The sequence below is a fragment of the Crocodylus porosus genome, unplaced genomic scaffold (assembly GCF_001723895.1).
Source record: "Crocodylus porosus isolate Cpor-Errol unplaced genomic scaffold, CroPor_comp1, whole genome shotgun sequence".
Classification (NCBI taxonomy): domain Eukaryota; kingdom Metazoa; phylum Chordata; order Crocodylia; family Crocodylidae; genus Crocodylus; species Crocodylus porosus.
In genome coordinates, this window is record NW_017728926.1 from 8,946,659 (window position 1) to 8,959,234 (window position 12,576).

Here is a 12,576-nt window from a genome sequence, read left to right on the forward strand (position 1 = left end):
GCGGGCCCGCCGCGCCCTCGCGCCTGCAGCTGGCCGAGGAGCTGGAGCTCGAGTTCCGCAAGCGCAGCCCCTACAACTACCTGCAGGTCGCCTACTTCAAGGTGCGCGGCTGGGGGGTGCCTGCCGAACCCCCGCCCCCCCCGCCGGCGGGCGCAGGCTGTTCCTGCCACACGTCCGGGCCGCGCCATCTCCCCTCCTTTTCCTGCCGCGCGGCCGGCCGGCCCCCCTCCCCCCAGGCCAGAAGCCGTGACGCCACGTCGCGAGCTGGGCGTTGCGCCCGCCGGCCCCGGCGCGACGTGGTCTCCGCTCTGCGGGTGAGCGGCCCCGCTGTCCCGCGTGCGAGTCCGGCTCGGCGGTGCCCGTGCTCCCCCTGCCCCGGTGCGTGGTGGCGGCGATGTGCCGCGCGGACTGGACCCGGTCCCTCGGTGAGCGCGGGTGGCACCCGCAGCCCAGGAGCGCTTTGGAGCCGGTCTCTCGCGCGCCCCAGAGAAAGCTTGAAGAAAATGGGGTCGGGCTCATGCTCTTGGTAGAATAGCTTGTATTAACAAAAGTAAGACTTGAAATCTCTGCCCTGGGGACGGTGAGAGGGAGAGGTTTCTGCTCCATCGCCCTCACCATGTGCATTTGGCAGCTCCTTGTGCACGGGGAGTTTCTCGCTCCTCTCCCTAGTTACTTGCCTAGCGCACAGCTGCATGGAGAGAGAGAGGTGCTTAAAGATGAGTCTGGATTTCAGGGTTACAGGGTTTTGTAGGGAACCTATGGGTAGATCCTGAAACTACTTAATAGATCTCATGGACATTCGGGCTGGAAGGGACCTGGCAAGCCCCCTGCCCAGTGGTCCTTCTCATTGGACGTCTAGATTGGGAGTCAGTAGTCTGCGGGCCATTTCCAGACCTCAGGGGCAGGGGGAGAGTTTCTGGGGGGGCTTTGGTGGCATGCAGCCAGGCCACAGGAGGCTGCGGTGATCCGAGGCTTTCCCACACTGCGCTGCAGCCAGGGAGGGGAGGCTTTGCCTGTCCTCGTCCGAGAGAAGTGGTGGTGGCCAGGGCACAGCACCAGCCTGCCTCAGACCCGAGCTGGGCCACCACTGCAAAAAGGTTGCCAATGGCTAGTCTAGATTGATGTTCAAATTCTTATAAAAATTAAAGTACCAGTATTAAGCACGGTCTGTAGAATCACGCTAAGTAGAAATAGAGTAGATCTAACAAATCAGCTAATCCAGTGAATGCTGGGGCAGAATTAGTCTCTTCAGGGCATGTCAGGCTTTCTCATGTCCAGTTTTATACAGCCCAAGTGACTGGGGCCTGCTATGGCACTATTCAGGTTTTCGTACTGGATCCTCAGCTCTGAATGGCTTCCAAAGGTGTATTAAGCGACCACCATCCCCCCTGTGTGGTGGGGTCTTTTTTCCTCCTTGCCCTACCACTTCCTAGACCAGGTGGAGGGGGGAAGGCAATCTGTGATGCTGAAGGGTGGTCTCTGATTTGAATGACCCTAGTGCCTGAAGGTCCTAACCAATTTCAGAGCCCTGTTATGCTACTTGGTAGCATGCCATCGTCTTAGTCTGTCCCAAAAATGCAGTGAGGAGAGGAAGAAGGACTGACTCCCCCTTTTGCCTACTGGTTTCTCGGGGGACTAGAGGAAGGTGGGGCAATAGAGCATGTGTGGGGGAGTCAGGAGTTGATCCCGGATCACCTGGGTCCCTGTGCAGTGCCCAGAGCACAAAACCATGTTGCGCTGCAACTTAAGGAAGCGGAGGCAAAACCTGCGGAAACTCGGAGTAATTGGGGTCCTGTATATCTTAGCTGCAGTTCTGTTCTGTGTCTGTGAGACAGGCAGCCAACATTCACACAGCCTGGATTAGTTAATGCCCCATCCCTTTCCTGGGCTTCGTAGCACAAGGGAAAATAAGGTTATGACAGTCAGTCTAGCTCCAGGAGACTAGGCCTGGTCAGAAGGCAGGGGCTGGGTCTCTAGTCCAAATGGACTTTTATGACTCTCATTACTGCAGTGTCTTGGGGCTGGGGCGGGTGCCTGAAGCCAAGTGTACATGGTAGGAGGACTCTGCCTAGGCTTGGTTAGGCTAATTAGGCTAGAGATGGGTCTGAGACCTTGGTTTCCCTCTGCACTGTGCTACGATGCACTTTCAGGAAGCTGAGTAAACTGGCTCTGTATGGCTAGTGATTCCCAGCTTTCGTCTCACTCTTCCATGTATATTTGCTCAGATTCACAAGATCGATAAGGCTGTGTCTGCTGCGCACACCTTCTTTGTGGGGAACCCCAACCACATGGAGATGAAGCAGAACCTGGAGTACTACCAGATGATGGCAGGAGTCAAAGAGTCAGACTTCACAGACCTCGAGGCCAAGCCCCACATGGTAAGAGCTCTCCTTCCCAGAGCGTTTAGAAATCCAGTCTCCTCCTCCTGCTTTGGCATTAGGGTCAACACTTACACTCTTGCAACACAGTTGGCAGGGGAAGAATTCTGACTTTATGGTAGGAATTTAGGCCTGGTGACTGCAGACCCAGAGAAATAATGACATTTGAAGGGACAACGAAGTGAGAGCTGTACTGTTGAAAAGGAAAATAATTTGGTGACTGTTTTAAAACTTCAGAGTTTCCATGCATTTAATACCCGGTTAATGTTTTACACCTGATGAACACTTTGGACAAAGGATGTCTTGGTTAACGATTTTTACCTGTTGATCTTCATTTAAGATGGAAGGGCTCCTGATATGCAAGAAGCCTTCTGGCATAACCGAGAAGAGCTCAGCGTGAGGCTTCTAATATTAATCAGGGGTTTTTAATAAAAGCAGGCCTCTCCCTTGGAGAAAAGGGGTGAAAATAACCTTCCAGGTTAAGTCCCAGGGACTTAAGACATAAAAACCCAGGAAAGGCATAAACACAGATGAAAAATCCCTTAGCAGGTGACTATAAGGCTCAAAGTGAGGGACTTGTTCCTTTTGTTCAGGTCTTGGCACAGTTTATAGGTCAGGGGCAGGTGTGGCCAATGGAGGTGGTAGCTAGATACCATAAATGCCACCACCTGCAGGCATCACCTTCTGTTTCTGAGTTCATGCATATAGCACAGACTGCTGAGCTGTCCTCAGTTTCAGGTGACTGCAATTAAGTAAAAGTAACTGACAGTCCCTGTGTGCAGGGATCCTTAACGGCCCAGCCTCCCAATAGGATCCAGCCTGGAGGCTAGTCAGGGAAAGGTCTTGCGGCCTCTCGAGTTGTGACCAGATGGAGTTGGCTGCGTGACTGAGAGTTGTGCTCTGAAGTCAGGGAAGTGGCCCTGTCTAGGGGAGGCAGAATCCCTCCATGTGGCAGTGCAGTTCCTGCAGTACTGCGGAGCTGAGACCCTGTCTCAAGTCACACAGCACAGACTTGCAGTAAGCTTTTCTTCCTTGAATTTCCCCAGTAGCAAATGTTGGGATGAGGAGGTTCTCCCCCTTGCTCAGTTGCTTTGAAGGCATTATTGACTGCTGCTGTCAAGACGGCTTCAGTCCCCCCGGCTCAGTGGCCTGGCATAGGCAGGCTGGCATGGACTCTGCCTGCTCTCTTCTTGGACATTTCTTACTGAAGGTCCCTGTGAAGATGGGCAGCCATTACCTGCTCTCCCTGGGCTTGAGGCTCGGAGAGCTGGGGGAATTGTGCCAAACTGCCCCAGGGCTGCAACATTTCTGCTTAAGTTTGGGGTTCACTTTTCTTCCTGGGTTTTTGCAGACCAAGTTCCGTTTGGGCGTGAGGTTCTACATGGAGGAGCAGCCAGCCGCAGCCATTCTGCATCTGGAGAAGGCGCTGGAGGAATATTTTGTGGCTGACGCAGAATGCCGTGCGCTCTGTGAGGGGCCCTATGATTATGAAGGTTACAATTACCTGGAATACAGTGCTGACCTTTTCCAGGCCATGACAGGTAGGTGCAGCACAAATCCCTTAGCCAGCTAGTGCGCAGCACAAGCCCCTCTTGCTGGAGCCTCCTACAGCTGAATCTCCCTTCTACAGTTTGCTCGTTAGACGGTTTTCTGAACTTGGTACAGACTACCAGGACACTTTTCATGTTGGAGGTGAGGAGTCAATGGCTGAAGAGAAGGAGCCAAACTTGAGCCTGTGCAGCTTTTAATTTCCCAGGCTTATTTTGTAGGTTGTAATGAAGTGAGTTGCCATCTGAGGCTTTCCCATGAATGAAGAGACCTTGTTCTGACTCGAGACTTTGTTGACCTGTTAAATGTGCTTTCTCTGCCAGATCACTACATGCAAGTGCTAAGCTGTAAACAAGGCTGTGTCACTGAACTGGCTTCCGAGGCTGGCCAAGAGAAGCCCATTGAGGATTTCCTTCCATCTCACTTCAACTACCTGCAGTTTGCCTATTACAACAGTAAGTGGCTTCTTCGTTGTCCCTTTCCAGGCTGGTAGGTCTCTCCAGTCATGTTTCTGGGATTGCAGGCCACAGCATAGCTCTATCGATACCTGGACAGAAGAAAGAGGCAGTAATGTACAGCTATTCTATACAAAAAATATATACGTGTATATATTAGCAGAAGACGGCTGATGTTGCAGTCAGGGAGTCGGGAAATGCTAGAAGTACAGCTTCACAGATGACTTCAGTTCTGACCCTTTGCATTCATGCACTGAGATACAGCCCTGCATTACAGGACCATTCGCTGGTTCTTTCCCAGAGAAGCTTTGCATTAATAAATTTAGGGCATGGGGTGGATGCTGCTCAAGAAGGAGGTAGCTCTCAAGAATTTCTTATTATTATTTCATGTGTGGCCTCAGCCTTAATTACTATTCGTCATCCCAGAACTTCACAAAATGTGGTGGGGTTTATTTCATTGGTGCCTTTTAAGTTGCTTGCCTTAGCATGGTGTCTGGGTTACTGATCCATTGTCCCAATTTGCTATCAGTGAATATGAGCCCTCCAGCCCTGTGCAGTTGTCTGTTCCCTTTCAGCAAGTGGTGGGGAGGAGAGCAACTTGGCCTTTTATTTGGCTTTGTGTACAAGTAAGAGATGAATGATTCCCATCTCAGCAGACAGCTCCAGCTGCAGAGCCAATTCCTGTTTGCCTTTGGCACTAGACGAGTTCAACAGCATGATCTTTTTATTTCTGCAAACAAATTATTTCCATTGAAGAGTGCAAGGCAACCCCTTGATTCATCTATTGGCTGGATTGAAGTTGTGCATTGCTGTGGGTTTCCAGCCATATCCTGTAGCTTTTTCCTTGCTCCCTCCTCAGTTGTGAGGTTTAGAAGTCAGCTCAGTGATGGAAATCAGGCTGACCAGGAGCAAATGATCTCTTGGTCGTTAGGGTAACAAGGACCTGGGCACTGGGCCTTTGCATTCCAGGGATGTGGCTGTTCCTGGATCAGACTGTTTTTGCATGAAAACATCTATAAGATTGCTCTGCTTTGTGCTTCTAGCCAGCATCCAGCAGAGAAGCAAGAAAAAACTTCTCTTAATGAGCTGATTTTTTTTTTTTTGCAGGTGGGAATTATGAGAAGGCCATTGAGTGTGCCAAAACCTACTTGCTTTTCTTCCCGAACGATGAAGTAATGAATCAGAATGTGGCCTACTACACAGCTGTGCTTGGGGAAAATCTGGCTGCACCAATTCAGCCCCGAGAAGTGAGTGCCCTTCAGGCAACCTTCTTCTAGAGCTTTGCCAGCTGGATTGTCATCTTGTGTTTCCCAGTCCTAGTGAAACAGCTGCCAGGGTGCTGGGCTTGCAGCTTTTAGGGCAGAAGGGGCTCGGTGTCCAATCTATGCATTATCGTGTGGAAGGGACGGCATGGGAACAGATCACCTTCATTCCTTTTGTGAGGGTTCCTGTTGTGCCAGGAAACCGGACCGGAGCTTTCTAGTTGAACCTCAGTCCAAACCAGACAATGAATACAACTGCAGTTCATATAGCCACCTGGGCTAGGCATGAACATAACCTAGGGCATAAGCCTTTGAGTATCTCCTATGAGCATGCTGTGGTGTCTGCTTCCAGCTTTATACCTTCCTCTGAAAAATGATGTCCAGGTCACTTGCAGGCAGGATCACAAACTAGAAAGTCCCATGATCCAATTCAGGGTGTCAAATACACAGCTGGCTGGGAGCTCCATGTCCAGCCTGCTGGGCTGCTGATGAGCCACCAAAAGTTGGGGGCCATGGCCAGGAGGTAGTGGCCTGCCGCAGAATCCAGGTCGCTTGAACCCCAGCGGACATGGTGATTAGTGGCAGAAGGGTAGCGAGAGCTGACACTGGCCCAGTCGCCCTCCAACTGCTTTTCCTGTTGCCACTGCCACAGCCCAGCTCCTAGACTGCCAGCCCTGCCACAGCCTGGTGCCAGACCCAGAACTGCCACTGCTGTGTGCTCTGCGTGAGAGCTGGAGCTACTTCCCTGACAGCCTGATCTGATCCACTGAGGCAGTTCCTATCCCCTCTGTTAGTTCTGTCACTGGTCTGCCAAACTGCTGGACTGTTAGTAATGTATCAGGTAGGTGGGAGGGAGAGATGCATCTGTTCATGACTCAGAAATATTCCAGCCTTGACCTCTTGTGCTCCTCCCTCCCAACCTCTCTGTCCTGTCTCTTCTCTGCCTCCTGACAGCTAGGAAGTGAGAGCGCCTTGTAGAAACGGTTACTGATCAAGAGAGGTAAGGGGATGCTTGGGGAAGCTAAGCACTCATAAATCAACACCCTGGGTTATCATTGGAGAGTGTAATTGGGAATTGGTGAACTAATTGCCCAGACTCATGGTGTCAGTTTATAGACATCTTGGGGAGCTGAGGATGGTCGTTTAAGCTCCATCCCCTCCATCTCCTCTCATTGCTACCCCTGGCTCCTTGTTCCAAGCTCCATACCTCAGGCTTCCCACCCCCACCTCGGTCTCCAGACTCAGACCTGTCCCCATCTCCTGCCCTTCCAGAATATCCGGGTGTACCGGCAGCGCAGTCTGCTGGAGAAGGAGCTGCTCTTCTTTAGCTACGATGTCTTTGGGATTCCCTTTGTGGACCCGGTGAGTAGAGACTCGCTTGGCTGGAGCTGAAGGTGCAGATAGCCCGGGGGGGAGGAGAGTGGGTCCGGGGAGGAGTTGTGACAGGTCAGGTGCCCTTCAGCAGCACTGCGGTGCGTCTGGGGCTGGCACGGCACATCACTGGTTCCTTGAGTCTCTTCTTATCGCTGGTGACTGGTTTCTTTCCTGCCTGTAGGATACGTGGACCCCAGAGGAGGTGATACCAAAGAGGCTGCAAGAAAAGCAAAAGTGAGCACTGTCAGCAATGCCAGCTGCAAGGCAGCCTGTTTGCTTGTGGAGGCCAGTTTACTCAACAGCCTCCTTGGCAGTTTGGGTAAAAGCCTCAGACCACCTGGCTGTTGCAGGGCAGGCAGGGAGGGCTAGAGTCTGCTGAAGGGGGAAGTCCTTTGACTCCCCACCATGGGTAGAAGACATGTAGCTGGCCTGTCAACTTGTTCCATTGAGAGCTCCTGTGCAGAGCTCAAAGTGCTGCGGGGCTGCTGGGGGTCCCCCAGGCTGCCTTCTGCAGCTCGGCAGGAGATCGGGCTTGTGGCTAAAGCATATGCTGCTCTAGCTTGACTGAGGGCTGAGGGGGCTCCTGGGCGGTTCAAGGGAGAGGAGCCTGTGTGTAGCTAACTGTTGAACCCTGCCGTCTTGTACCCATTACCTACCCCCCGCTACCTGGGTGTTAGGGCTGTGCAAAACAGAAGTGTTTTGTTTCGACCAGTGTTTTGACAGAACGGTGTTTCGTTATGACTTTTGTTTCCAGTTGAAACGGCTGTTGGTTTCGTTCCATTGAAACTTTTTACCGTTTTGACCGTTTCGACATTTCGCTCGTAGGATATAATGGGGAAGGTCAAAACTAGTTATACCTTTGATATTTTTGGCCCAATTTGATGAAACTTGCAGAAATGGTAGCCTGTTCTGAGGGCATGATGCATGCCAAGTTTTGAGAAGATAGGTGGAGGGGGTTCGGAGAAACTGCACCCCAAAATCCTGAAAAAAATTCATGTCGTGTGTATGTGTTAAGCCACAGTGGGGTCAAAACTGCAGGCTTGCTAGCCCCTGCTGAGGCCACGAAGCCTGCCAAGTTTCAAAAAGATGGGTGCAGGGTTTGGGGGGAACTACACCCCAAATTCTTGAAAGCAAAGCTCATGTCACATGTACGTGTTAAGCCACAGTGGGGTCAAAACTGCAGGGGTGGTGGCCCCTGGTGAGGCCACAAAGCCTGCTGAGTTTCAAGGAGATAAGTGCAGGGGTTTTGAGGAAACTGCACCTCAAGCTGCTAACAGGCAAAACTCGTGACATGGGTGCTTGTGCAACTGTGTCCATCTTCGGGCATGGTGGGGGGCGCGGGCACTACTGCAGCTCTGGCTGCTAAGCTGCTGTGTTACCAGTTACCAATTAATTATGATTCACTCATGGAGGAGCTCAATACACAGGACCTAGCTACTAGATAATGACTTAACGAGCATGGATTAATACCTACAAAACCAGAGACTAAGAAGAGGAAATAATCAAGGGCCCCAAGACGAACACAGTCAGTTGTACAAGCACCTCTGGCAGGAGTTTTATCTGTCAGCAGCCAGGTGTGCAGGCCCCCAGAACCCCCCTGCACCGATCTCCTCCACAGCCGGCAGCGTCACAGCAGGGGCCACCATCCCTGCAGCTGTCACCCCGCTGCGCCTCAACACGCACAGTGTCACCCATGTCATGAGTTTTGCTTGTCCACAGCTTGAGGTACAGTTTCCCCCCAAACCCCCCGCTTATCTCCTTGAAACTTGGCAGGCTTTGCGGCCTCAGCAGGGGCTAGCATGCCTGCGGTGACCCTGCTGTGGTTTAACACATACACGTGACATGAATTTTGCTTTCAGGATTTGGGGTTGCAGTTTCTCTGAGCCCCTGCACCTATCTCCTTCAAACGTGGAAGACTTTGTGGCCTCGCCAAACGCTAGCCTTCCTGTAGTTTTGACCCTGCTGTGGCTTAACACACACACATAACACAAGTTTGGCTCTCAAGATTTTGGGGAGCAGTTTCTCTGAACTTCCTGCACCTATCTTCTTGAGACTTGGCACGCTCTATGCCCTCTGAAGGGGCTACCATTTCTGAAAGTTTTATCCAAATCTGTCCAGAAATGACAAAGTTATAGGCTGTTTTGACCTTCCCCATTAAAGCCTATGGGCAAAACATTTCGACCATATCTGTTTTGTTTTGATTTTGTCAAAACAGCATGGAAACAAAACTGGTGACGAAATTTGGCACAACCCTACTGTGCGTGTCACTGCCCCCTCTATGGAGCACAGCAGCCCAGTGCTCAAAGTTGCCCCCCACAGTCTCCTGCAGGTCTTTCAGTCTGGCCCCTGCCTCCAAGGCAGGTTGGGGCAGTGGAGCCCTGGGGCTGCTCCTGAAGGCCTCTCTCTGTTTGCAGGGTGGAGCGTGAGACAGCAGCACGAATCTCTGAAGAGATTGGCAACTTGATGAAGGAGATAGAGACGCTGGTGGAGGAGAAGACCAAAGAGTCTGTGGACATGAACAAGTTAATTCGGGAAGGTGAGAGGAGCCAGAGGGCAGTGGGCGAGGAGGGGCTGACGCACCCTCTTCTGCCTTTGGTCCCACCAACCCTACCAGGTGCTCCCCTGACCTGTGTATTGGCTCTGCAGGTGGCCCACTGCTGTATGATGGGGTCAGCATCACCATGAACTCCAGGATGTTGAATGGCTCCCAGCGCGTGGTGGTGGACGGAGTTATTTCTGATGAGGAGTGTCGGGAACTGCAGAGACTCACCAATGTGAGTGGCTAGTTGCTATCCGCAGCACCCAGGAAACAGGGATGGGGAGAAACAGGCTGGCTGGGAGATGCAGAGAACCTGGGTAGGGAAATCCTGAAGAAGTGAGGTGTGTGGGTCCAGGTGGAGACCAAAGTCAGGCAGGAAGGAGGGAAGGATTGACTGGGTGTAGCTGGGAGAGGGAGATGAGGGAGGCGTGACACTTAAAAATACCTGAGCAAACTCTTTAGAGAGACAGTCAGTCCACTGTCATTCTTAAGATGTGAAACAGAGTCCTTTTGTCTCCCACCCCAACTCCCCTCCCCGACTGGCAGTGCAGACACCCAGCGCACCCACTGCTGCATACAAGGGACATCGCTTTGTCTGACTTACAGCTACATTCATTGTCTTGCAACACGTCCAGGCTGTACTGGGAAGGAAGAGGGGTGCAGGGTCTGGTTTGGAAGGCAGGATGGAGGTCACTGAGGGCCTGTGTTGGGTGGAGAGGGGCCAGGCTGAATTTCTCACCTTCCAGTCTGGTGCTTGTAGCTGGGACTGGAGTTTCTAGCAGGGCTGGTTCCCAGCACCATGAATCCTGGTGTCTATTCCTGGCATTGTTTTTTTGAGGAGTTCTTACCTACTGTGCTTGTGTGGGGTCCCCAGATGCTCTGCTTGGTCTCCTTGCTCTCACCAGGGTCTGCCTGGTCCCTTCACTTGGGCAGGCAGCAGCACAGATGTCTCACCTCTGACTCTGGGTTTTGCAGGCAGCTGCCTCTGCTGGGGATGGCTATCGTGGGAAAACATCCCCTCATACTCCCAGCGAGACCTTCTATGGCGTGACCGTCTATAAAGCCCTCAGGGTAGGACTGCTGTTGTGGCAGGTTTGGGGATGGGGTGAACCCCGGATGTGAGTGGGCAGAAGAGTGGGACTAGAGCTGGGTGGGGCTGGGGTTTGGGCCATTGAGGAACGAGGTCTTGGCAGACCTCGCACCCACCTGTTCTTGCCTGGAGGCATAAACAGGACTGGCTACCCATGACAAAGTTGATTCAGAAAATGGCCAAGCTGTAGAGTAACCCCTGAGGGAGTGCAAAGAAACCCCATGCCAGCCAGAGAGGGCCAAGGGGGCGGGCCCCAGTCTTCATATCCCAGCCTCGGGCAAAGGGCACCATCTCTTGAACACTGCCCTTCCCATAGAGCAGCTGGAAGCACAGCTCAGGGTAACAGCCAGGGGAGAAGCCTGGCCGCCCAGCAACTGCAGCCCTCATGAACATGCTCTCTGTCTACCGCAGCTGGGCCAGGAGCACAAAGTCCCTGTGCGGAGTGCCTGGCTCTACTACAATGTGACGGAGAAGGTGCGGCGCCTGATGGAGTCCTACTTCCGCCTGGACACACCGCTCTACTTCTCCTATTCACATCTGGTGTGCCGCACAGCCATCGAAGGTGAATGCGGGTGGTGGGGCCTCACCTGGCCTCAGTGGGACCCAGGCCTTGTGCTTTCCCTTTCCTGGTTTTCACTGGTGGTGCTGCCCTCAGTGGCCTCCAGGCTCTGGGACAGGTGCTGAGGACTCCTTCTCACTCCTTCCTGGAGCTCAGAGGTCCATGTATGGCTCAGCCCTGTGCTTATTAACATGCCTGCCCCAAAGCTTGGGGGCTTCAGGGGACACTTACCTGCAGGACCCCCTGAAATTACTGGAGATTTAGGTGGTGTATGCCTGCCTGTTGTTGGGGGATGATCTTGAGATTCATCCCACAGGATCCGTTCTTGGCTTCCCCGGAATCCTTCCCCCATCCCAGACTTAGAACAGCAATCCAGCCAGTATCTGGACGAAGACTGTGTTTGATCATCTTGTCCCTTCTGGACACTCCCCACCTTGGGGATCTTCCCTCCTCCCAGATACCAAGTAAAGATGGGTTCCACCAGTACCTCCTGGGGCAGTGAGTGTCCATGAGCATGTGAAAGAGTTGGGCATCCTGACTACCTGAATTTCAAGGCCAGCAGTGCCCACAGACTCAGATGCTGACCAGCCAGAAGGGACCACTGGGACCCTCTAGCCTCAGCTCCCTCATGACACAGGCCAAACACTGCCCTCAGCATGTTGTTGCTGCTCAGTCTTGTTCCCTGCCCTGGGAGCCTTGGCCCGCCATCCCAGGCTCTGCCCCACGTCTGTCCGCACCCTCAGAAGTGCTGGGTAAAGCAGAGAAGTTCAATGCCCATCTCAGAATGAGTAGGGAAATAACTGGTGTCCCACCAAAAATAGGGAAGGGTTAGGGCACCTTGCAGGTGTAAGTCAGGCCAGGCAACAGGATAACAGAGCTCTCCCACTGCATTGCAGCCTCCTTGGGGACAGCCCCAAATCCTCAAGTCAGAGCGCTGGTATGGGGATAGGCTCTTGGTGTTGTGGGTTGGGGTCTGGCTGCAGGTGTCCTTGGGCTTAGTGCTTGGTAAGTGAGATGGATATCGGAGTCCTGCCCTCTGAGATGACAGTAGCTGGTCTGATCAGCCAGGCTGTCTTCTCGTAGATAAGCAAGAAGACCGGACAGACAACAGCCACGATGTGCATGTGGATAACTGCATCCTCAATGCAGAGGCCATGGTGTGTGTCAAGGAGCCCCCAGCATACACGTTCCGGGACTACAGGTGAGGCCCATGGGCACAGCGCCGGGCTCCAGGCACTGCTGCTGGCCTGAGGGTGTCGCACACTTGACTGGTTCCCCCTTGGTCATAGAATCATAGGAGTCGGGTCGGGAGGGACCTTGTAGATCTTAAAGTCCGACCCCCCTGCCTGGGCAGGAGAAAAAACTGGGCTC

The 12,576-nt window shown here is 52.9% G+C and overlaps 1 protein-coding gene across 1 annotated transcript in view; it reads left to right on the forward strand.

Moving 5' to 3' along the window:
- The first annotated feature begins 3,585 nt into the window (after window positions 1–3,585).
- Window positions 3,586–12,576, forward strand: part of P3H1 (prolyl 3-hydroxylase 1) — a 13,664-nt gene continuing 4,673 nt past the window's right edge. Inside the window, exons 1-10 of the mRNA XM_019541359.1 lie at window positions 3,586–3,919; window positions 4,250–4,381; window positions 5,489–5,628; window positions 6,916–7,005; window positions 7,199–7,251; window positions 9,432–9,553; window positions 9,664–9,791; window positions 10,532–10,627; window positions 11,058–11,208; window positions 12,289–12,406. Of these exons, the coding sequence (XP_019396904.1) occupies window positions 3,601–3,919; window positions 4,250–4,381; window positions 5,489–5,628; window positions 6,916–7,005; window positions 7,199–7,251; window positions 9,432–9,553; window positions 9,664–9,791; window positions 10,532–10,627; window positions 11,058–11,208; window positions 12,289–12,406 (1,349 nt within the window). The 5' untranslated portion in view covers window positions 3,586–3,600. The remainder of the gene's footprint in view (window positions 3,920–4,249; window positions 4,382–5,488; window positions 5,629–6,915; window positions 7,006–7,198; window positions 7,252–9,431; window positions 9,554–9,663; window positions 9,792–10,531; window positions 10,628–11,057; window positions 11,209–12,288; window positions 12,407–12,576) is intronic.